This window comes from Hevea brasiliensis, chromosome 15, assembly GCF_030052815.1.
Source record: "Hevea brasiliensis isolate MT/VB/25A 57/8 chromosome 15, ASM3005281v1, whole genome shotgun sequence".
Taxonomy (NCBI): Eukaryota; Viridiplantae; Streptophyta; class Magnoliopsida; order Malpighiales; family Euphorbiaceae; genus Hevea; species Hevea brasiliensis.
The window spans coordinates 71,040,779-71,058,396 of NC_079507.1; the positions used below are offsets into that span (position 1 = coordinate 71,040,779).

Sequence of the window (17,618 nt, forward strand, 5' to 3'; positions counted from 1 at the left end):
TGAAACTGATATAACCAACAACTGCATCAATTACAAGGCTGAAGAACTCCCACTGAGCTTTCAGCTGCTCTAGTCAGTTTCCTATACTGCATAAGTGACCTCTGATTAGATAGTTCAGTCCATGAATGAAAGATCTAAATCATGTGTTCCAATAAGTGTAGCCATGTAGAGTTAAATACCGTTCCTTTATTATTATTATTATTTTAAACCACGACATGGTAGCTGTTTCTCTAAATTTTCCTAAATCAGAGACTGCCTGAACGAGCTATTGCGCATAAATATTAACAAATCACCAGCGCTACCATTTCCAATTTTTTTAAGAAGAAACCATTCTAAGGGATAACACAAGACAAGTTTTAGATTGATTAAGAACATTTGGCAAGGTTTTGATCCATCAATTCCATTTCGACTTGATTAAAAAATATCTCAGTTCACCATATCATTTCAACTATATTCTGAACACTCCAAATTTATAAAGGCTGTGCAGTGGTGTCAAAGAGCTTAATACGTTAGATGAGCATCATCCATTGCCAAAAAGGCAATAACCTTAAAATGTCAAAGACTGAATAAATAAATAAATTGATCCAACTCAATAACTTCATCAACCAGAGAGATTAGATTTTACATAAAATAAATAATCTCAAAATTGCAAATATTGCCTATAAAATTTGAATGTTAATTAGACATCAAAATATCAAGAAACCATTGAAACATGCATGATTCATATGCCTGACATATCTAAATCAATCTGATGTATGAAAATATAAATTATATCGTTCTTGAAACTGATGAAGGTGAATGTGCTGAGTGCAATGGCTGGACCCAAAACTTTGTTCTCTACCTTTGGTAATAAAACTAAAATGTCTACTCCGATTGGTTTTGTCCATTTCTTGATAATTGGTAACCTGTGAGCCCTCTATCTTGGCGGGGATTCGGCCTATAATAACCATTTCCTCTTGATCTGCTGTAGTCTCGGTCACCTCTGTCAAAACTTCCACCACCAAAACGACCCCTTGGAGCATCTGTTGGGTAGTTGCCCCTGCCTCTACCTCTTCCTCCTGTTAAGAATACGTCAATCACAACACAATTACCAAATCTATATTATCTAAAAGTAGGTTATCTCAGAGCTGGTTTTTCTTTCAGCAGGATTAACACGGGGATTAGGCATTTATTACCATTGATGCATTGCTTTCATGAGTTTGGCAGAGACTCGGAGAAATTAACAAAATGATTTAGTAAAAATCATGGTAGCAAATTTAGTTATGCATGCTACAACTAGAAAGCAAAACATAATGACAGGAAATTTTAGCAAAAATTCTGCTTCGCCAAATAGACTTGATAGTATCTCATCAATGTTAAGATTTCACACTGCCCTTAAAAATCTAATGTACCCTGAATTACTATTAGTATAGATAAATTTTTAGTGAACTCTGAGGGAAAGATAATAATTTATCATAGCAAATTCATTCCATACTAAATAAATTCCCCTAAAATAAGAATAAAAAAGATTTAGTAAAAATCATGATAGCAAATTTAGTTATGCATACTAGAAGTAGAAAGCAAAACATAAGGACAGGAAATTGCAGCAAAAAATTCTGCTTCGGCAACTAGACTTGATTGTATCTCATCAATGTTAAGATTTCACACAGCCCTTAAAAATCTAATGTTTACACTGAATTACCATTAGTAACTCAACTCAACTCAACTAAGTCTTTATCCCAAAAATTTGGAGTCGGCTAAATGGATTCGCTTTCTCCACTTTAAATGATTTTGGGTTAAATCCTCAGAAATGTATAATGCTTCTAGATCATGTTGTACTACTCTCCTCCAAGTCAATTTAGATCTACCCATTTTTTTCTTTCTATCCTCTAACCTAATGTGCTCTACTTGTCTAACCGGAGCCTCCGTATGTCTACGCTTCACATGACCAAACCACATCAATCTCACTTCTCTCAACTCATCTTCAACTGGCACCACTCCTACCTTTTCTCTAATACTCTCATCACGGACTTTATCTAGTTTAGTATGGCCACTCATCCACCTTAAAATTCTCATCTCAGTTTACCCACACCCTCGAGATATCATAATAGTAAGAAACACACTGTACGAAAAAGCTGATCCCTTACTAGTAACCTAGCATTAAGTGGCAGGGAGAGTGGAGTTGTAGCATTGAACCAATGTCACAGGAGGATGTTCAAAAATTTACTCACTGGTAGTACAGTTTAGATTCAACACTTTCTTAGGAGTAAGTGAATAGGAGGCATAACATAAATATTAATAATGAGAATATAGGGAATAAAAATGCATACTTCCTGCACGGGATGGGATGTTGCTATTTGGTCTCCGCTCTTCAATGTATACTTGCCACCCAGCAACATGTGCACTACCCTCCTGAAGACATAATGGAAAAGTTTCAATTGCACAACATAGTAAAAAGTAACTTCTATAGGTTACATGAACATATATAGAAAGGAATAACTTGTCAGCAACAAGAAATTGAAAATTGAAATGATGTGATAATAGCATCCAGAAACTATGTTGGGAGAAACATTACTTTGAGACAACTTAGAATGCCTCTTTCTATACTAGACTACTTCCAAAGAATGGGAACCACCTCACTCTTTGAACCACTTCTGAAAATTAAAAGCAAATAGATAGTCCCAACAAAAACAAGCAACCAATGAACCCATTAGGTCCAGGGAAAATAAAAAAGAATTGGCCTCCCATTTACATCAGACCACCCTTCACAAGATGATCAGTTGAAAGAAGACCTCCAATATCAAATTAGAAAATAGGAACACAAAAAAATTACTTGGAATTGGAACTTCTAGAAAAGATGTGAGAAACTCAGTTGTGAATAAATAAAATGTAAAATGAGACTTATAGCCTTAATAAAAAAAATAAAAAATAAAAAAAATAAAACTGTGAGCATTGCCAATCAATATACAAAATTCTCGAGTTGGTTAAACTAATTCTAGGAAAAAGAATAAAACAAAATATAAATGCTGTTTTGAAGGTTATTAAAATATAATCAGACCTTGACTGCATTATGAACACCAGTCATATCTTCAAATTCAACAAATGCGTAGCATACACCAACATCCTGCACATAAATTTAAAAAATAAAATTAGCAAAATATATTTAAGGAAGCGGGTAAGTTCTGTTAAAACACATTCCAGGAATGAACCTTGCGACTTCGAATGACAACACCATCAGGTGCGATTTTGCCAAAATTCTTGAATTCCTCCTCAATTTCAGCTTCAGACACAGTAGTTGGCAAGTTTCTTACATACACAGACCTTATTTCATCTAAAATGTTCAAATAAAAATGGAAAAACAAATCAGTGTGGGTGTTGAAAGTTAATTTAAAATTTGAAGCCCTGAAACTAAAAGCAAATATGTTTATTTAATCCATTAAGCAAAATACAACCACCCAAAAATCCATTGCAAAGCATATCACATAAAGGATGACGAAAACTGACCTTCATCTTCCACAGCTGAAATCTCCTCAACTGTTTCTGCTCCAGGCTTTTCAAATGAATTTGATGTCACAGTTGCTTGCTGAGAAATGGGCTGTGGAGCATGATTCCAATCTGAAGTAGGTTGGGCATTCTTGTTAAAAGAAGGTTGGGGAGCAACTGATGGCGAAGATTGTCCCTTAGCTACCCGTAACTTAAAATGACAAATTAAGAATGAGAAGGGGAAAAGTAAAATGTTATTGCCAAAAGTAAGATGAATATCTAATTCTATACATACATATATGTTTGTGCATGTTATACCACGCATGAAATCAATGTAACTACCACGTAAAGGAACATACAATGGAAGCATAAGTGTGTTTCTGGGGCTCTCCAATAGGTTCCTCAACAGAAGCTGACAGCTGGTCCTGTGCAGTGTTTACTGTGTTTTGAATTGAACCATTTGACTCCACAGAATTTTCCTCCCGAACATTTTCAGACTCAGGAACTTGCTGCAATTGTTGCTCTGAAAAACCGTAGTTGTCAACTGGACCATTTTCCTTGGCTTCAGTGGGAGCAGCAAATTCCCTAGCCTGGATTTCTCCACCCAACAAATAATTTGGAACTGCATAAATCATCATTTCATAAGTGAAAGAGGTTTTAGTTTTAAAAAAATCGTTTTTCAGCATCCAACAATTAGGACATCTCAGGAAAGACATTAGTTACAAATCTAAAATACTGGATGAACACAATTCAGTGCCAATCGTTCATTAGCTTAGAGGCCCTCAAATGTAGACAAGCCAACACTCATAACCATTGAGTGGAAAAAAATGTTTATCTAGCCATTAGTCATGGTCATTCGGAACCCAGTGACATAAGCAAATCCTCAGCACAGGCTCCCCGTCAAAGAATAGTGATAATGTTAATTGATTGTTTCCTATATTTGCTAATTTTCATTAATTGCTTCCTTCATACATTTGTTTAGCAAAACCTGCAATATGACAAAGAAACTAGCTTTCTATATTTAGCAAAACAGGTTAGATACCCGGCTCTGGAATAGCAGTAGGAGCATTAAGCTTGGATTCAAGATTGTTCTGGTCTCGTAAGACAGCTGGATAGTGGTGAATTTGTTCCTCATCAATGAAGTGAAAAACATCATTGAGGACAAAATAGCCCTTCTCCTGAGGTGCAAGGAAAAACGTTTCCACAAATTTCCTCCTTCCACTGAAATCCTTCACTTGCACAGAACCAGAAACCATCACAAGAACACCACCATTCCACGATTCCAAGGAGTGTGCTGTCCTTATTTCAATTCCAGCATAATTGAGTGTCATAATAAGCGCATGGATTTGCTGGCAGAATATAAAACGGAATGAAAACATATTAGCCCAGTGCTCCACTAGACACACATACACAGTAAATAAAAGAGAGTATCAAGGTAATATCAACTAATGAAAAGGTTTGCAAAACATTTCATGCACAAGACCTCTAAATTCATCAAGGCTCATTAAAGGTAATGGTGCTTAAAAGAGGTTGCTGTAGAGAAATTTGATGATCTGAGGTCATCATTTTTTCAAAGAGCCTTTAGTATTACCCATTCTCTACATAGAAATTTCAACTAACCAAACACTTCAGAAAACACTACTAATCTAACTTAACCACCTAAGAAACAGAGCCTAAGACTTTTTTTTTTTCTAATATGTAAAAATCATATTGTCAAAACTCGTCAAAATGTCATGCATAGCAATAATTTCACTTCAAGGCAGCTGAAAATACAGTATTTACAACAAAAATGCCAAAAGAGAATCATATTGAGGCAGTATTCATATATTGAGGCAACTTTATCCATCATAATAAAACTTTAAACAAAAGGGTACTGAATGCAGCTAATGATGGAAAGTAAGTAAAATTATAGATTCCTGACCATAGAGACAATTATTGCTGAATGTAATCATTAAGGAATTTTTATTAATTCTTCACATTAAAATGCTTTAGCATTAGAATTGTTCAAATAACCATTATTCTCACAATGAATACCACATCCAAAAACCTTGTCGGTTTCTAAAGGTTATCTGTGTAATATACAAACAACGAAATGGAACCACCTTTCAAGTTGGCACATTATAACATGACATTTCTCCTATCAAAAATTAAGGCCATCTAACGTCACCATGTAAACTATATAGCAATCAATGCATGCGTAAAGCAATACAAAATGCTAAGTCTAGAGCAACCTGCAGTCCCTACAATAAGCAAATTAGTTACCCTTTCGTCCTTTAATCAAAAGTATTATGAGGTTCAAACTAGATATCAGAGGCCCCATTTATCCAAAAAAAGTGGTCAGAAAAAAAATCATAACCTATTACCAGAGAATTTCTGGAAGAAAATTAACATCACAAAATGGAAAAATGGATAAAATGAAGGAAGAAAACTGAGATACCAAGAAGGGGATAAAAAAAAAAGCATTTCGAATACAACAAGCAGTCAAGCACATTTTCACACTCTAGTCTCCCCAAAAAAAAAGAATGCAAGTAACACACATTAATCTTTTGACATCTACGAAGTAAAAGGACAATATATAAATAATCAGGCTATTAATCATTTTGATGTGTAAAACAATCTAATCACTTATATAAATCCGAATTAAAATGAATTGATTATAATTTGACCGTCTCTCTCTCTCCGAATTTAACATAGAGTCCGCACTTTCAGCCGCCTCTATAATTGGGCCCTGTTGGGTTAAAAATAAAAAATAAAAAATATGTGATTGTACTTGAGGGGGAGGGGAGTGTTGAGAGTGTTTGGTTTTCGAAGTAAAAGGGCAAGTTGCAACATTTAAGGCAATTTAATCAATTATATAAGCCTGAATTAAAATGAATTGATTATAATTTGCCCCGAATTTAACAAATGGAAACAAAAAGGGCAGAGAAAGAAGAGAGAGAGAGAGAGAGAGAGAGAGTTACAAGCATTGAAGTGGCGTTTTCTCTAATAGTGCCATCTATACGAAGCATAGTACTGGCATCACTGTAAAACTGGTAAACGAATTCCGGCTGTTGCTGTAGTAACTGATAGTATTGCCCCACAAAGTACGTCCCAACCTACAAGGAAAAAAATTTTGAAAAAAAAAATCTCCAAAAATAAAGGGGAGGGGTAAAAACATAAGACAAACAGTATAAGAACCTGAGCAGCAGTGACAGGAATGGGATAGGGAGTCGACATTTGGAAAGAAAAACCAGTAAAAACCCTAATCTGAAAAGCCCAAACAGATCGAGAACTGGCCCTCCTCTCAAGATCTGCAGCAGCAGCAGCAATAGCAGCATGAACGAGGCCGGATAAGGCAACACTACATCTAGATATATGTAAAGAGAGATGAAGATCCGAGGTACAAATAGTATAGAGAAAGAGACAGAGACAGAGAGAGAAGGAGAAGGAGAAGGATACCTTGGGTGGAGGGATAGATTTGAGGGAAGATTTTCTCCACTGTTTAGCTTTTTGTTTTGTTCCTTTGCTGTTGTGCGTTTGGGTATCACTCCGCCTTTTCTCCTTCTGCCCTTTTTTACTTAGCCGTCGAGTCTTTTTTTTTTGGTTTTAAGTTAATCAAAATGGTGTGCGCTAAAAAGGAAATATATATGTTTAATAATAGGTAATTTTTATAATTTATCTTTAAATTTTAACTCGCGTTTCATTTTAATTTTTTTAACTTTAATTTTTAAAATATAATTTTATTTTATAAAAATTTCTTTAAAATGTTATAATAAATTTTTAATTTAAACAATTAATGAAAATATTTTTTTTATTTCTTTTTTCTAATACTAAAAAAACACATGCCGTTTTTTTTTACCATAAACGAATTATAAAAAATACTCTAATAATAATAAATATATTTTTATTTTTTATTTTTTATAGATAAATGGAGAAGGAGATCGAACTAGAACGTAGCCTCACATTCATTGTTGCCTGTCACTGGATCAAAGCCAGGCAGATCCGTACTTTTTTCCCTTTTCACGTTTGAAAAAAGTGCGTTTGACATTATTTCTGCTTCATCAATAAATTTAAACTCTATTTGATATTATTATGAAAATATTTATTAAAAATATATATGTTTTAAAATATATTAATTAAGAATAATAAAATTAATTTACAATTAAATTAAACATATTTAAATTTTAAAATAATTAAATAATTTTTAAAATTATTTTAAATATATATAATCAGTTTAACTTTTTTTTTTTTTCTTTCTCCTGTTAGTAAGATTAAATTTCTTTTCCAAATAATTTTAGAATGCATTTTTCAGTATCATGTTTGAACAACAAATGTTAAGACAATGTCATATTCAGAAATTATCATTTAATCGAAAAGACTTACAATATTACATAACTTGTAGATTAATGAGTGTCTTTATGTTTTTGGTCTGCTTCCTTGCAAGCATAAGCAATATTGAACATACATATGCATATGCTTCTGCTAATCACTGCCAAATGTTTTGTTTATTTTGTTAGAGGATGTTCTGTTTGGACCTTGCCCCCATTGTAACCCAAAAAAAAAAAAAAAAAAAAGAGTTGGTTAACATTCACCATTGCAGGGGATTCAAGGTGGACCTGGCTTTCATTGCCAATGGTAATCATTTCCCCAAGAATCAACTCCTTTCTTTGGTATTGTCACCGCTAATCTCTCATTTTGATTTAATTTTACATTGTAGCCGCTATAATCTAGTCATGCCAACTGTCACGACCCAACCTATGGGCCGGACCGGCACTAGGACCTGGGCCAGCCTAAAGCTCCCGAGACCCGTAGTAAACCTAACTATTCACTCAACCCAACTCTAAGGCCCATTTGGGCCCAATTTCAAGAAATCAACCGGATAGAGTCCGGCCATAAAATGGACCTACCAACGGGGAGTTTTTGACTCACCCGACCTGTAAACACAGTAAATACTCAATTGGGGAGCTCAGCTCACCCTCCACATACTCATCAGCATAAAAATAAATGGGAGCTCAGCTCCCTCATCCAATCCATCAAACATGCATATAATATTAAGTTTACAGGTCCAAAATAATAATTTAGTTTACAGACCCATATCAAATAAATATTTATAACACATGCGAAAATTTTAGAAATTTATAGAATTACACAAGCATGAATAAATAACCTGCGAGGGAGAAAGCAGGTTAACCTCAAAAATATCCTCCTGTGGCCTGGAAGAATATTGAACAGGAGTGAGCATTCGACTCAGAGAGTAAAATATCAATTTTAACTATAATCTCTATAACTATCTAAAACTAATGCACCATGTAGAGTGAAATGCAACACCAGCAATAATTTCAAATCATAACATCAATCATATATATATGGGAGCTGATCCCCTATACAGCTCTCTTAATTCCAACTGTGCCAGCGAATAACTCAGCTCGGACTTCCACTTAATAACCAAATCGGGGTCCCAGCGAAGAACTCAAGCCGTGTCTACCCCGAAGGACCGGGTCCCAGCGAAGATCTCAAGCCGTGTCTACCCGTCCTATCCATAGTCCACACCACATCACACGCACGCCAATGCACGCACACTGCTCCAAATTACCACAACAACATACATGGCACTTTCACAGTTATGAATGTAACATAAATCGTGCCTAAAGTTTATCTACATAGATATATGCATATAAGTGATGCATGGGCATGCTTGAACATATAATAATAGTGAAATTACAATTAAAATTAATATTTTACTAACAGACTTGACAACGGTCCTTTGTGGCGGTAGGCGGAGGAAGAAGGTCATCGCTCACTGACAATTACATTACAATTATTTAATACAAATGACTCAATACAATTCAAGAAAAGACCAAATACGTCCTAAGTCGTGCCGAAAATCCGGCAGAGTCTCCCCTATACCTAGGACCTATCCAACCTGCAAAAGGGATCAAAACACACTTTTATATTCACAACCCATATATCCACAACTCAATCTCATCACACAGCCCCTCTGGGTCTATCAAATCAATCATCCATCACAATATGTAAAATTTTAATTTAGTCCTTATAATTGATCATTTTTGCAAAAACTGCCCAAATAAGCTCTAAAAATTCTAAAACTTTGCTCTGCGGTCCTTAGCAATATTATTAGGCTATTGCAAAAAGAATCATAATTTTCTGAGCTACCATGAATATTTTATGGATTTTTAATCCTATTTAAGCACAAGAAAATTATGAAAAAGCAAGGTTCGGGTTTACCTTTGCCGATTCTGACTTCGGGAGCGCGCTCGGGATGTCTGACAATGGGGGGTAGCCAAAATCTCGGTCCAATTCGGAGACTTTTCCGGTAACGGGTCTGTCTGGCCGGAAATTCATATACCGGGACAACTGTTGAATTTCCACGAATTGAGGATACCTACAGGAAGCCCACAACACGGGGGTTAGTACATAAATTTTTCAGAATTTTCTAAGCTCATTTAATGCTCGGAAAAATACTGCGAAGTTCCGTGGGACCCACCGAAAAACGGTGTCGGAAAATTTTGATATTTATATCCCCGCGAAACTCTCGACGAGTGGAGCGCTCTGGTACTCTCGGTTTTCTCGTGGGGTTCACGGTTTGCGAGAAATCTAGCCCGAAAGTCAAAATGGGCTAAAACTTCCCGGGCAAAAATTGAACAAACCGCTCAATGGATTTCGGTGTTCTTGGTGTCTATGGAAAGCTCTCGACGAGTAGATGGGTTTAGACACAATACCAGGTCCGATTGGTGGCCGGATCGGTCGGATTTTGGCCGGGAAGGCGAACGGTCGGGCGCTTGCTGCGCGTTGCTTCTGGAGCCGTTTTTCGGCGTTCCAGGCGGCGGCCAGCCGTGGGAGAGGGCTGAGGAGGTGCGCCGGCGAAGTGAGGTGGCAGGGGAGGCAGCGGCGCAGCAAGGGGAGGAGGGAGGAGAGAGAAAAAGGAGAGAGAAGGGGAGGAGGAGAAATGCGCGCAGGAGAGGAAGAAAAGGAAGAAGAAGGCCGGTCTGATTCGACCAGTCCGATCCGGTCCGATTCAATTCAACCGGTTCGATTCAGAATACAAAATTTTGAATTTTTACTCTGCTTCGGGACCGAAAACGAGGTCCAAAAATTCCAGAAAACTCAGAAAAATTCGTAGACTATAAATATAGTTTTAGTTTTGCCACGTGGTCTTTAATTAATTTTTAAAAATCATCAAAGTTTATATTTTCGAAAAATCGAACCCGATTTTTAAAATCCGAAAAATCTTAAATAATTTTTTAAAATTTAAATAAAATAAAAATATTAATAATACTCATAAAATAATAAATTTTAAAATTTTTGGGTGTTACACCAACACCACTCCTCATTGTTGCTATCATTATTATCACTATCTAATGGTTACCACTATCATCACCTAACAATCATCGCCTAACAACTATTATCACCGCCATTGCCATCGCTTAATGACAATTATCAATGCAATCACTTGGTCACTATCGCCACAGCACCACCACTATTATCAGCATGGTTACCACTACTCCAGACTTTTATTACACTTTGTTGTCATCGGCACCATCCGATGATTACCACTATTATCATCACTTAGCTATTTTCATCGCTCATTAATCACTATTATCATTACTATCATAATCATCACCACTAACACTAATTTGTTACCTCTATTATTATTATTATTATTATTATTATTATTATTATTATTATTATTATTATTATTATTATTATTATTATTATTATTATTATCACAAATAAATTAAATATTATAATAAAAAAATCATTACATTATATTATAGCATTTTATTTTTATTTTATAATCAAATATGCAAATAAAATAATAATTATGTTACATCAACCATTCAATTATACATTAATTACACTATATTGCAATACCTCTTACAAAATATAGCCTCATGTGTTATAGATTTGTGGTTTGATATTTTTTCATGGGAAAGACGGAATAATCAACTCCTTTTTCACTCAAAGAAAACTATGGCATTTCATCATCCAAAAAAATAACAAAGCAGAAGTTAAAACACAGGAGTTGATCTTCTTTCCGACTCATCAATGGTGAGTAAACTGTAAGATACTATAGTTTCTCCAACCACAACTCATAAATATTACAATGAAAATGAGAATTTTTCTTATTATCGCATTATTAACAAAATAATATGCTTAGAGAAATAACCATGAGATTTTTTTTTTCACTAAGTTCAACTGATCAGAGGATAGGCAAGGGGTCAGTGATTTTGGATTTAAAGATGATATTCATCCCTTCTGAAATCAGCATTTTCTTCCAGAAGCTTATGATTTTTTCCCTTGAGCTAAGCTTACACGCATTGCTCGTCCTTCTAGTTCCTATAACACAAAAAGAAACAGCCAGTGATATTTTCGTCCTGGATAAAATTATATCAGGCTAAGAAAGATTGCAGCCAGGGAGAATAGGAAGGTGGACTGTACCACTCCATTAAGAGACTCAAGGGCATTTTCCATCTCTGATCGGGTTGAGTAGCACACAAAACCATAACCTCGCGACCTTCCGGTCTCCCCATCGTATAGAACTCTTGCTCCAACCACATTTCCATATTCTTGAAAAGCTTGTGTCAAACTTTCTGATGTTACCGACCAGGATAAATTCCCAATAAAAAGCTTGTGTTCTGTTTCTGGATATAAAGGTTCCTTCGGTTTAGGTTTGTCAGAAAAGTTCACCCTCAAGATGCGACCCATGTATTGCTGTACAGGAGAAAATTTTGGGTCTTGAAACTTCAACTGGACGGACTTATTAATACATGTAAATGCACAAACCAGAGACTGAGGAAGGGATAGTTCTTACACTTCCATCAAGATTTTCAATCACTGCATTACAATCTTCAACGCTGCTCATCGTTACAAATGCAAAACCTCTACTTCTTCCAGTTTCTCTGTCGTAAAGAACCTATAGTATTCACATTCTTTAGTACAGGAATCGCTAAAAAGACATTGGGAAAAGATAGAATAGCATGTCATAATACATGGGATGACAGACAATTGGAAAGCAAAAGATTAAACTTCAAGTTTCAGAATCTACAGAAAGCATTGCAGAGACATCTGAAACAGTAAGTTCCTATGACTTTTTAAGCAATCAATATCCTGAGAAAACGTGAAACTAAAGATAGCCAGAAAAGAAGGGAATCTAATTTAAACCTTTATTAGGAAGTTTTATGGTTTTAAGCAACAAAATTGAGATTACCAACCAATTAAACAATTGTTCACGTCCTTATGCTGAATTACTTTCATCACATTGAACAACCTCCTCACTCTTGATTTTATTGCAGGTCCACATCTGAAGTAGCAGACAGTAGAAAGGCCCTCCCTGCCTGCAATATGTGCATAATAGTTGCAGGGGATATTTTCTCATAAGCCAAGTTCTTTCACCAGAATTCAGAACCTTATTCCTTATTGAATTGCAATTAGAATTATCAAAAGGGAATGCAGCTCACCTCTGATCCCCAATTCCTAGCCTAGTCTGATGCGGGAAAAAAAATCTAATAAGTTAATTAACTTGTTCACTAATAACAGTATATTGGAGTTGCATACAGCTTTTCTTATTATTGTATTAATACTCAATCTTGTTACAAATAGCCATCAGAATCAAGCAAATCATTGACAACTAACAAGATATAAGTAGATAATAAAATAATAACACAGGTATAGTTCATGTTGCAATGTATAGTACCTCAACGAGCTCAGGAGTGCCATAATCTTGAATGATTCCAGCAAGCTGTGCACTATCAACATTATAAGGCAAATTCCCAAAGTAAAGCTTAGCGTTAACAAGGGTCTCATCAGCTTCTTTTTCACCTTCTCCTGCTACTTGCTTCTGTTCATCCTGGTGCAAAACCTCTTCCACAGGAGCAGTAGCGGCAGCCTCCTCTTGAGCAACAGCTGCAGATACTCTAGGCACACGCCAGGAGACTGCAACTGATGAAAGTGGTTCTATAGCATAAGAGCGATGGATTATGGAGGCTGCAGTCATGATGCGAGTTGCCGGAACTTTAAGAAGAGAATCAGATAGAAAATGCTTAGGATTCGTGCATTTGAGGGTATGAAAGGATGGAGAAAAAGATGAGCCTACGGCGGCAGCAGCAGTGGCAGCCATGGTGCAGGAATTCGATCGCCTCTAAGTAGTGGTGGTGGCGGTGGCGGTGGTTTTTCCAGTTAATGTAGAAAGGGTGTGATGGCGGAGCAGACAGCGGAAAGCTGGCTAGAGAGATGGGGAAGTGTAAAGCTATCTAAGGTGATGTGGGCAGATTGCGTCCAATGACATTGGTGGAGGTATGTGTGGGGATAAGGCAAGTTCAGGTTACTTTGGACCAGTATCTGTCACCTATCTCTCCGCATACTTTTTAAGTCTGATGTGCCTTTCACCAATTACAACGATAAATTATTAACATATAAGTCTCCTGTAAATTTTATAATATATATTATATCTTATATTTATGATACACAATTTTAATATTATTATTATTAAATTTCTATTCACATCATCTAAATGAATTAATTTTGATTTTATTTTAAAAGTTTACAATTTCTAAATAATTTTTTAGAATTCCACCTCTAGATATTTTATGTATTAATTCAGTAAGAAATTATATTTTAAAATTATATTAAAATTATATTTAATATTTAATATTTTAAGTTCAAATTAAAGTAAGAGTCTAATAAACTAAACGTATTTTTTAATAGTATAAAAGTATTATTGAAATTTATTAAAATTTAATAATAAAAATATTTTAAAAAGAAAATAAAGACTATATGTTTAGCAAAAATATTTTTTATATTATTTTGCTACAATATTAGATTAATAATACGTATTTATTTTTTATTCCTGCCTTGTTGACCTTTTGGGGATATTGGGACTCATTGACGAAGCAATGACTTCTGTAAATAAAATGAAAGCTGATGGAATTGAAGTCCCCGCAAGTATTTGTGGAGCTTTACTTGAAGCCTGTAGAATTCACCAGAACGCTGCAATCGGTGAGACTGCTGGTGAGAGTTTGCTGGACATAAAGCCCAATAGGTCTGGCATATATTTGATTTTGGCTGACATGTACCTGAATGTTGGAAGAAGAGAAGACGCAGAGTATATTTTGGACCAAATGAAAGAGAGGGAATCAACAAGAAACAACAATAGGCATGTGTCTCTTTCAGGATATATGTTGTGTTTTAGACTTGCTTGCTCCATAAAGACATGGAGATTATGATTTCAAAATCCAATACAATACTACTTGTTTTGAGCAATTTTAAGTTGCATTAGATGGACCTTTACGGTGCATATTCTGCCGCCAACGTCTGTTTCAGATGGATCGACTTAAAAGGAAGGAATAGCCAAGTTCAGATTTGGGGCTGGAACACGAGTTTTCCGTCTCCATTAAATAGATTTACCAGTCAAACAATCTAGATAATTTTGAACGGGGTCACCAGAAGAAGTGAGAATGGACTTGAATGTGACCTTAAGTTTTGATCAACTCATCTTGAAACCATAATTGGGTTGAATCTTCAACTAATTGGGCGCTTTTGAAACTATAAAACAGATGTGTGTATTTATTTACCAGCATGGGAACTGGTAAACGCCTGCCAAGAGCACAAGTTCTGTAATGAAAAACCAGGAGGGAGACATGCTCGAAGGTAATTCAACACAATATGATAGTGGAAGGAAATTTGCTTTATGGCATCTCCCCAATCCTAATCCTCCGGTCATTTTTCCTATGAAAATTGAACATGGCATTTGTATTGATCTATCAATTCAATTCTTGTACACTAAAAGGAATCATTTGAATCAGCATCAACCTTTCTTTCTTGCCTCTTCATGTATTTTCATTAGTAATGAAGAAACGTAATTTGTCACAAAGCCTATGGTATTCCCAAGGAAACAAAAAGGCTCTCAGTATTGAACCAACTATGAGATTCTTACAGAGCTTGGTTTATTAGTTGTAATATTTCTTCTCGGGCTTGATATTGCAGTAGTTGACCATTTCTTTCCTTTAAGATTATTATCAGTAGTGTCCTTGGACTTCCTCGTGTTCGGAGGACTTTCATCAACTGCTTGACTTGGGGCAACCTTACATTGTGCATGTCTACTTTGTATAGAATGATGATTCTTCAAAGCTGAAGGTCTTACTGCTTTGACTCTGTTTTTATTTCCGATCACTGCATCATTGTCTGAGCACAAAATTAGGAAATGCTACGAGTGAGAGGCCTTTGTTGTATGAGTATTCTAATGTGGCAAAAAAAGCAAATGCAAACAACCAATTCCCTCAATGTGTGTGATTATTCTAATGTGATCTATCAATGTGAAGTTCTTGGAGGCATGAATTAGCGCAAAATGGACAGAAGGAAAATGATTATAGCATAAACAAAAAAATGAAAATTACCAGGACTAGATAAGACAGCACGTGGACGAGGGACTGAACCAGCTCTAATATTTGGTCTATCCTCCTCATCAAAATGGCTTTTCTTGTCTTCTTCTGTGAATTAAAGACTCATTTGAGAAAAGGAAGGAAAGAAAACATGTCCATTAATGGAAATTTGGGTTAGAAATGACAAGCGGGAAAAATTTAACCTTCAGAAGCAGACTCTGTTTGCAGGAGTAAGTTTGGTACATAAGGCTTGGAAATTCTTGCAATGGGTGGCATAGAAACATCTCGGTACTCCTTCACTGAAAATGATAAATGTAATTAGGGAATATATGATCAAACTCCAAAAAATCAAACTAACACCAAATTGTGGAAAGGAAAATGATATTCACTGATTTCATGTTCTATAGTTCCTCTCCTCGGTAAATAAGAAAGCAGCTCACTAGTTAAATGGTTTTCCACCTCTTCTTTATTTCATGTTCTGTCAAAACCTAGCCAGACCTTATCTATCATCACCCCAAACATGCGGCTCCCACTTGTCTTAGTTCCACAATGAACAACCTAGACAAGAATTTTCGGTTCTATCAATTTATTCATCACCCAGCAAACGATCATTTCTGTTGAATACTCCTCATCAAACAATGATAACAGCTCCCCCTCCCTATTCCTCCCCAACTCTCTTCTCGCCCCCCAAAACCACGAGGATTTCTGGCAGTTCTAAAGAGCAAATACCATTTTCATAATACCAAAAGGAAGAATCTTAGTCTAACATTAAACAGGAAAAAAAGGCTGATAGGACCATCATTTTCATCAAAACAAATTAGGGGATCATATGATTTGAACAACAAAGTCTTAGCAGATAAATATCAATGATAGTAGAATTAAACAGCATAGTTTAATTATGCCAAAACCGCTATAAAAAAAGCCATATATTTAATAGCAAATAAATATAAATCCAGGAAGAAATGAAAATAAAGAAAGACTGATATAGAATAGACAAGAGCAAGAAGTGCCTTGAAAACAAGAATCCTGTAGTAAGAGAAACTGAATATCCTTGAAAGAAAGCAAAGAATTCCAATTCTTTTCATGCCCAACAAGTTGACCATCTTGGCCTTCTGTTCTAACCTTAACTTTTGGATACACTGAAATAAAAATTGCAGAGAAAACAAAATACCCAAATCAGAACACAACCATATTTTTGATGAAGGAACCCAGATCAAAAACCCACTTTCTTACTTCTGTATTGAACAGAGATTATCCTGCCGGTAATGAAGCTGAGCTATAGTATGAAGTTTGCAATGGGTTCTTATGATACGAATTTGATATCAAGTATCAAAGGTAAGCAATAAGGAAACAGAAGGAGGGAAAGAAAAGAATGCTGTAACGGGGATATTCCCCAGAAAGCTTTTGTGCGCGGATTTTGGTTCTAAAGTTTTGGAAGAGATTGCTTATGCCTTATTGTTTGAAAGGATGAAAGAAATCATCATTTGGTCAAACACTGAATTAATTCATATGTATGGCAAATGGCAAGAGCAGCGGCTTGGCCCTACAACCCATGTTTGCTTTTCGGCTCATTTTGAGTTTCGACTTCGAATCAGATACGCCACCTTAATTGAACATCTTCAGCCGCGTCCTCTGCTGCTGGTGGCCCCCTTTAACCAATCACAAAAATAAAAAATAAAAATCTATTATTTAATTTTTATATTTTAACAAAATTAATTATTTAATTTTTTATTTTAAAAATTACATTAATCAGTTATGTATTTTTTTATTCAATTTACT

General features: G+C 35.5%; 3 protein-coding genes across 7 annotated transcripts; all 3 read right to left on the reverse strand.

Moving 5' to 3' along the window:
- Positions 1–597: 597 nt before the first annotated feature.
- Positions 598–7,044, reverse strand: LOC110655595 (nuclear transport factor 2). Of its 2 annotated transcripts, XM_021811980.2 has the most exons (10): positions 6,901–7,044; positions 6,640–6,808; positions 6,423–6,557; positions 4,505–4,811; positions 3,822–4,084; positions 3,484–3,673; positions 3,189–3,310; positions 3,038–3,103; positions 2,310–2,391; positions 598–1,058 (listed from the first exon to the last, which is right to left on the reverse strand). In XM_021811980.2, exons 2-10 carry the CDS (start codon positions 6,676–6,678, stop codon positions 865–867), a joined length of 1,398 nt encoding a protein of 465 aa, XP_021667672.2. In that variant the 5' UTR covers positions 6,679–6,808; positions 6,901–7,044; the 3' UTR covers positions 598–864. The 2 variants fall into 2 exon arrangements, with proteins under 2 accessions (XP_021667672.2, XP_057992380.1); XM_058136397.1 differs by lacking the exon at positions 6,901–7,044 and having other exon boundaries at positions 6,640–6,894.
- A 4,369-nt stretch (positions 7,045–11,413) lies between these two features.
- Positions 11,414–13,829, reverse strand: LOC110655594 (28 kDa ribonucleoprotein, chloroplastic). The gene is made up of 4 exons (XM_021811979.2): positions 13,157–13,829; positions 12,275–12,376; positions 11,902–12,174; positions 11,414–11,799 (listed from the first exon to the last, which is right to left on the reverse strand). The coding sequence occupies exons 1-4, from the start codon at positions 13,577–13,579 to the stop codon at positions 11,746–11,748; spliced, it is 852 nt and encodes a 283-aa protein (XP_021667671.2). The 5' UTR covers positions 13,580–13,829; the 3' UTR covers positions 11,414–11,745.
- Positions 13,830–15,259: 1,430 nt separating this feature from the next.
- On the reverse strand, positions 15,260–17,408 carry LOC110655593 (uncharacterized). Of its 4 annotated transcripts, none has more exons than XM_058136855.1 (4): positions 17,065–17,408; positions 16,043–16,138; positions 15,855–15,947; positions 15,260–15,630 (listed from the first exon to the last, which is right to left on the reverse strand). In XM_058136855.1, coding segments are annotated over exons 1-4 (441 nt in total). In that variant the 5' UTR covers positions 17,066–17,408; the 3' UTR covers positions 15,260–15,379. The 4 variants fall into 4 exon arrangements, with proteins under 4 accessions (XP_057992838.1, XP_057992837.1, XP_057992840.1 ...); XM_058136854.1 differs by having other exon boundaries at positions 15,260–15,642; positions 17,065–17,403; XM_058136857.1 differs by having other exon boundaries at positions 15,260–15,642; positions 17,011–17,402.
- Positions 17,409–17,618: the final 210 nt, after the last annotated feature.

Excerpts from the sequence above, each read along its gene's own strand:
- LOC110655595 (XM_021811980.2), bottom strand. The coding sequence starts at position 6,678 with ATGTCGACTCCCTATCCCATTCCTGTCACTGCTGCTCAG. Across the intron at positions 6,558-6,639 it reads TTCCTGTCACTGCTGCTCAG|GTTGGGACGTACTTTGTGGG; the intron begins GTTCTTATACTG and ends TTTTCCTTGTAG. Across the intron at positions 2,392-3,037 it reads GTGTTCATAATGCAGTCAAG|GAGGGTAGTGCACATGTTGC; the intron begins GTCTGATTATAT and ends TTATGTCTTCAG.
- LOC110655594 (XM_021811979.2), bottom strand. The coding sequence starts at position 13,579 with ATGGCTGCCACTGCTGCTGCCGCCGTAGGCTCATCTTTTTCTCCATCC. Across the intron at positions 12,377-13,156 it reads GCACTCCTGAGCTCGTTGAG|GTTCTTTACGACAGAGAAAC; the intron begins GTACTATACATT and ends TGAATACTATAG. Across the intron at positions 12,175-12,274 it reads TTGAAAATCTTGATGGAAGT|CAATACATGGGTCGCATCTT; the intron begins GTAAGAACTATC and ends TCTCCTGTACAG.
- LOC110655593 (XM_058136854.1), bottom strand. Across the intron at positions 15,948-16,042 it reads AACAGAGTCTGCTTCTGAAG|AAGAAGACAAGAAAAGCCAT; the intron begins GTTAAATTTTTC and ends TTTAATTCACAG. Across the intron at positions 15,643-15,854 it reads TGCTGTCTTATCTAGTCCTG|ACAATGATGCAGTGATCGGA; the intron begins GTAATTTTCATT and ends TTTTGTGCTCAG.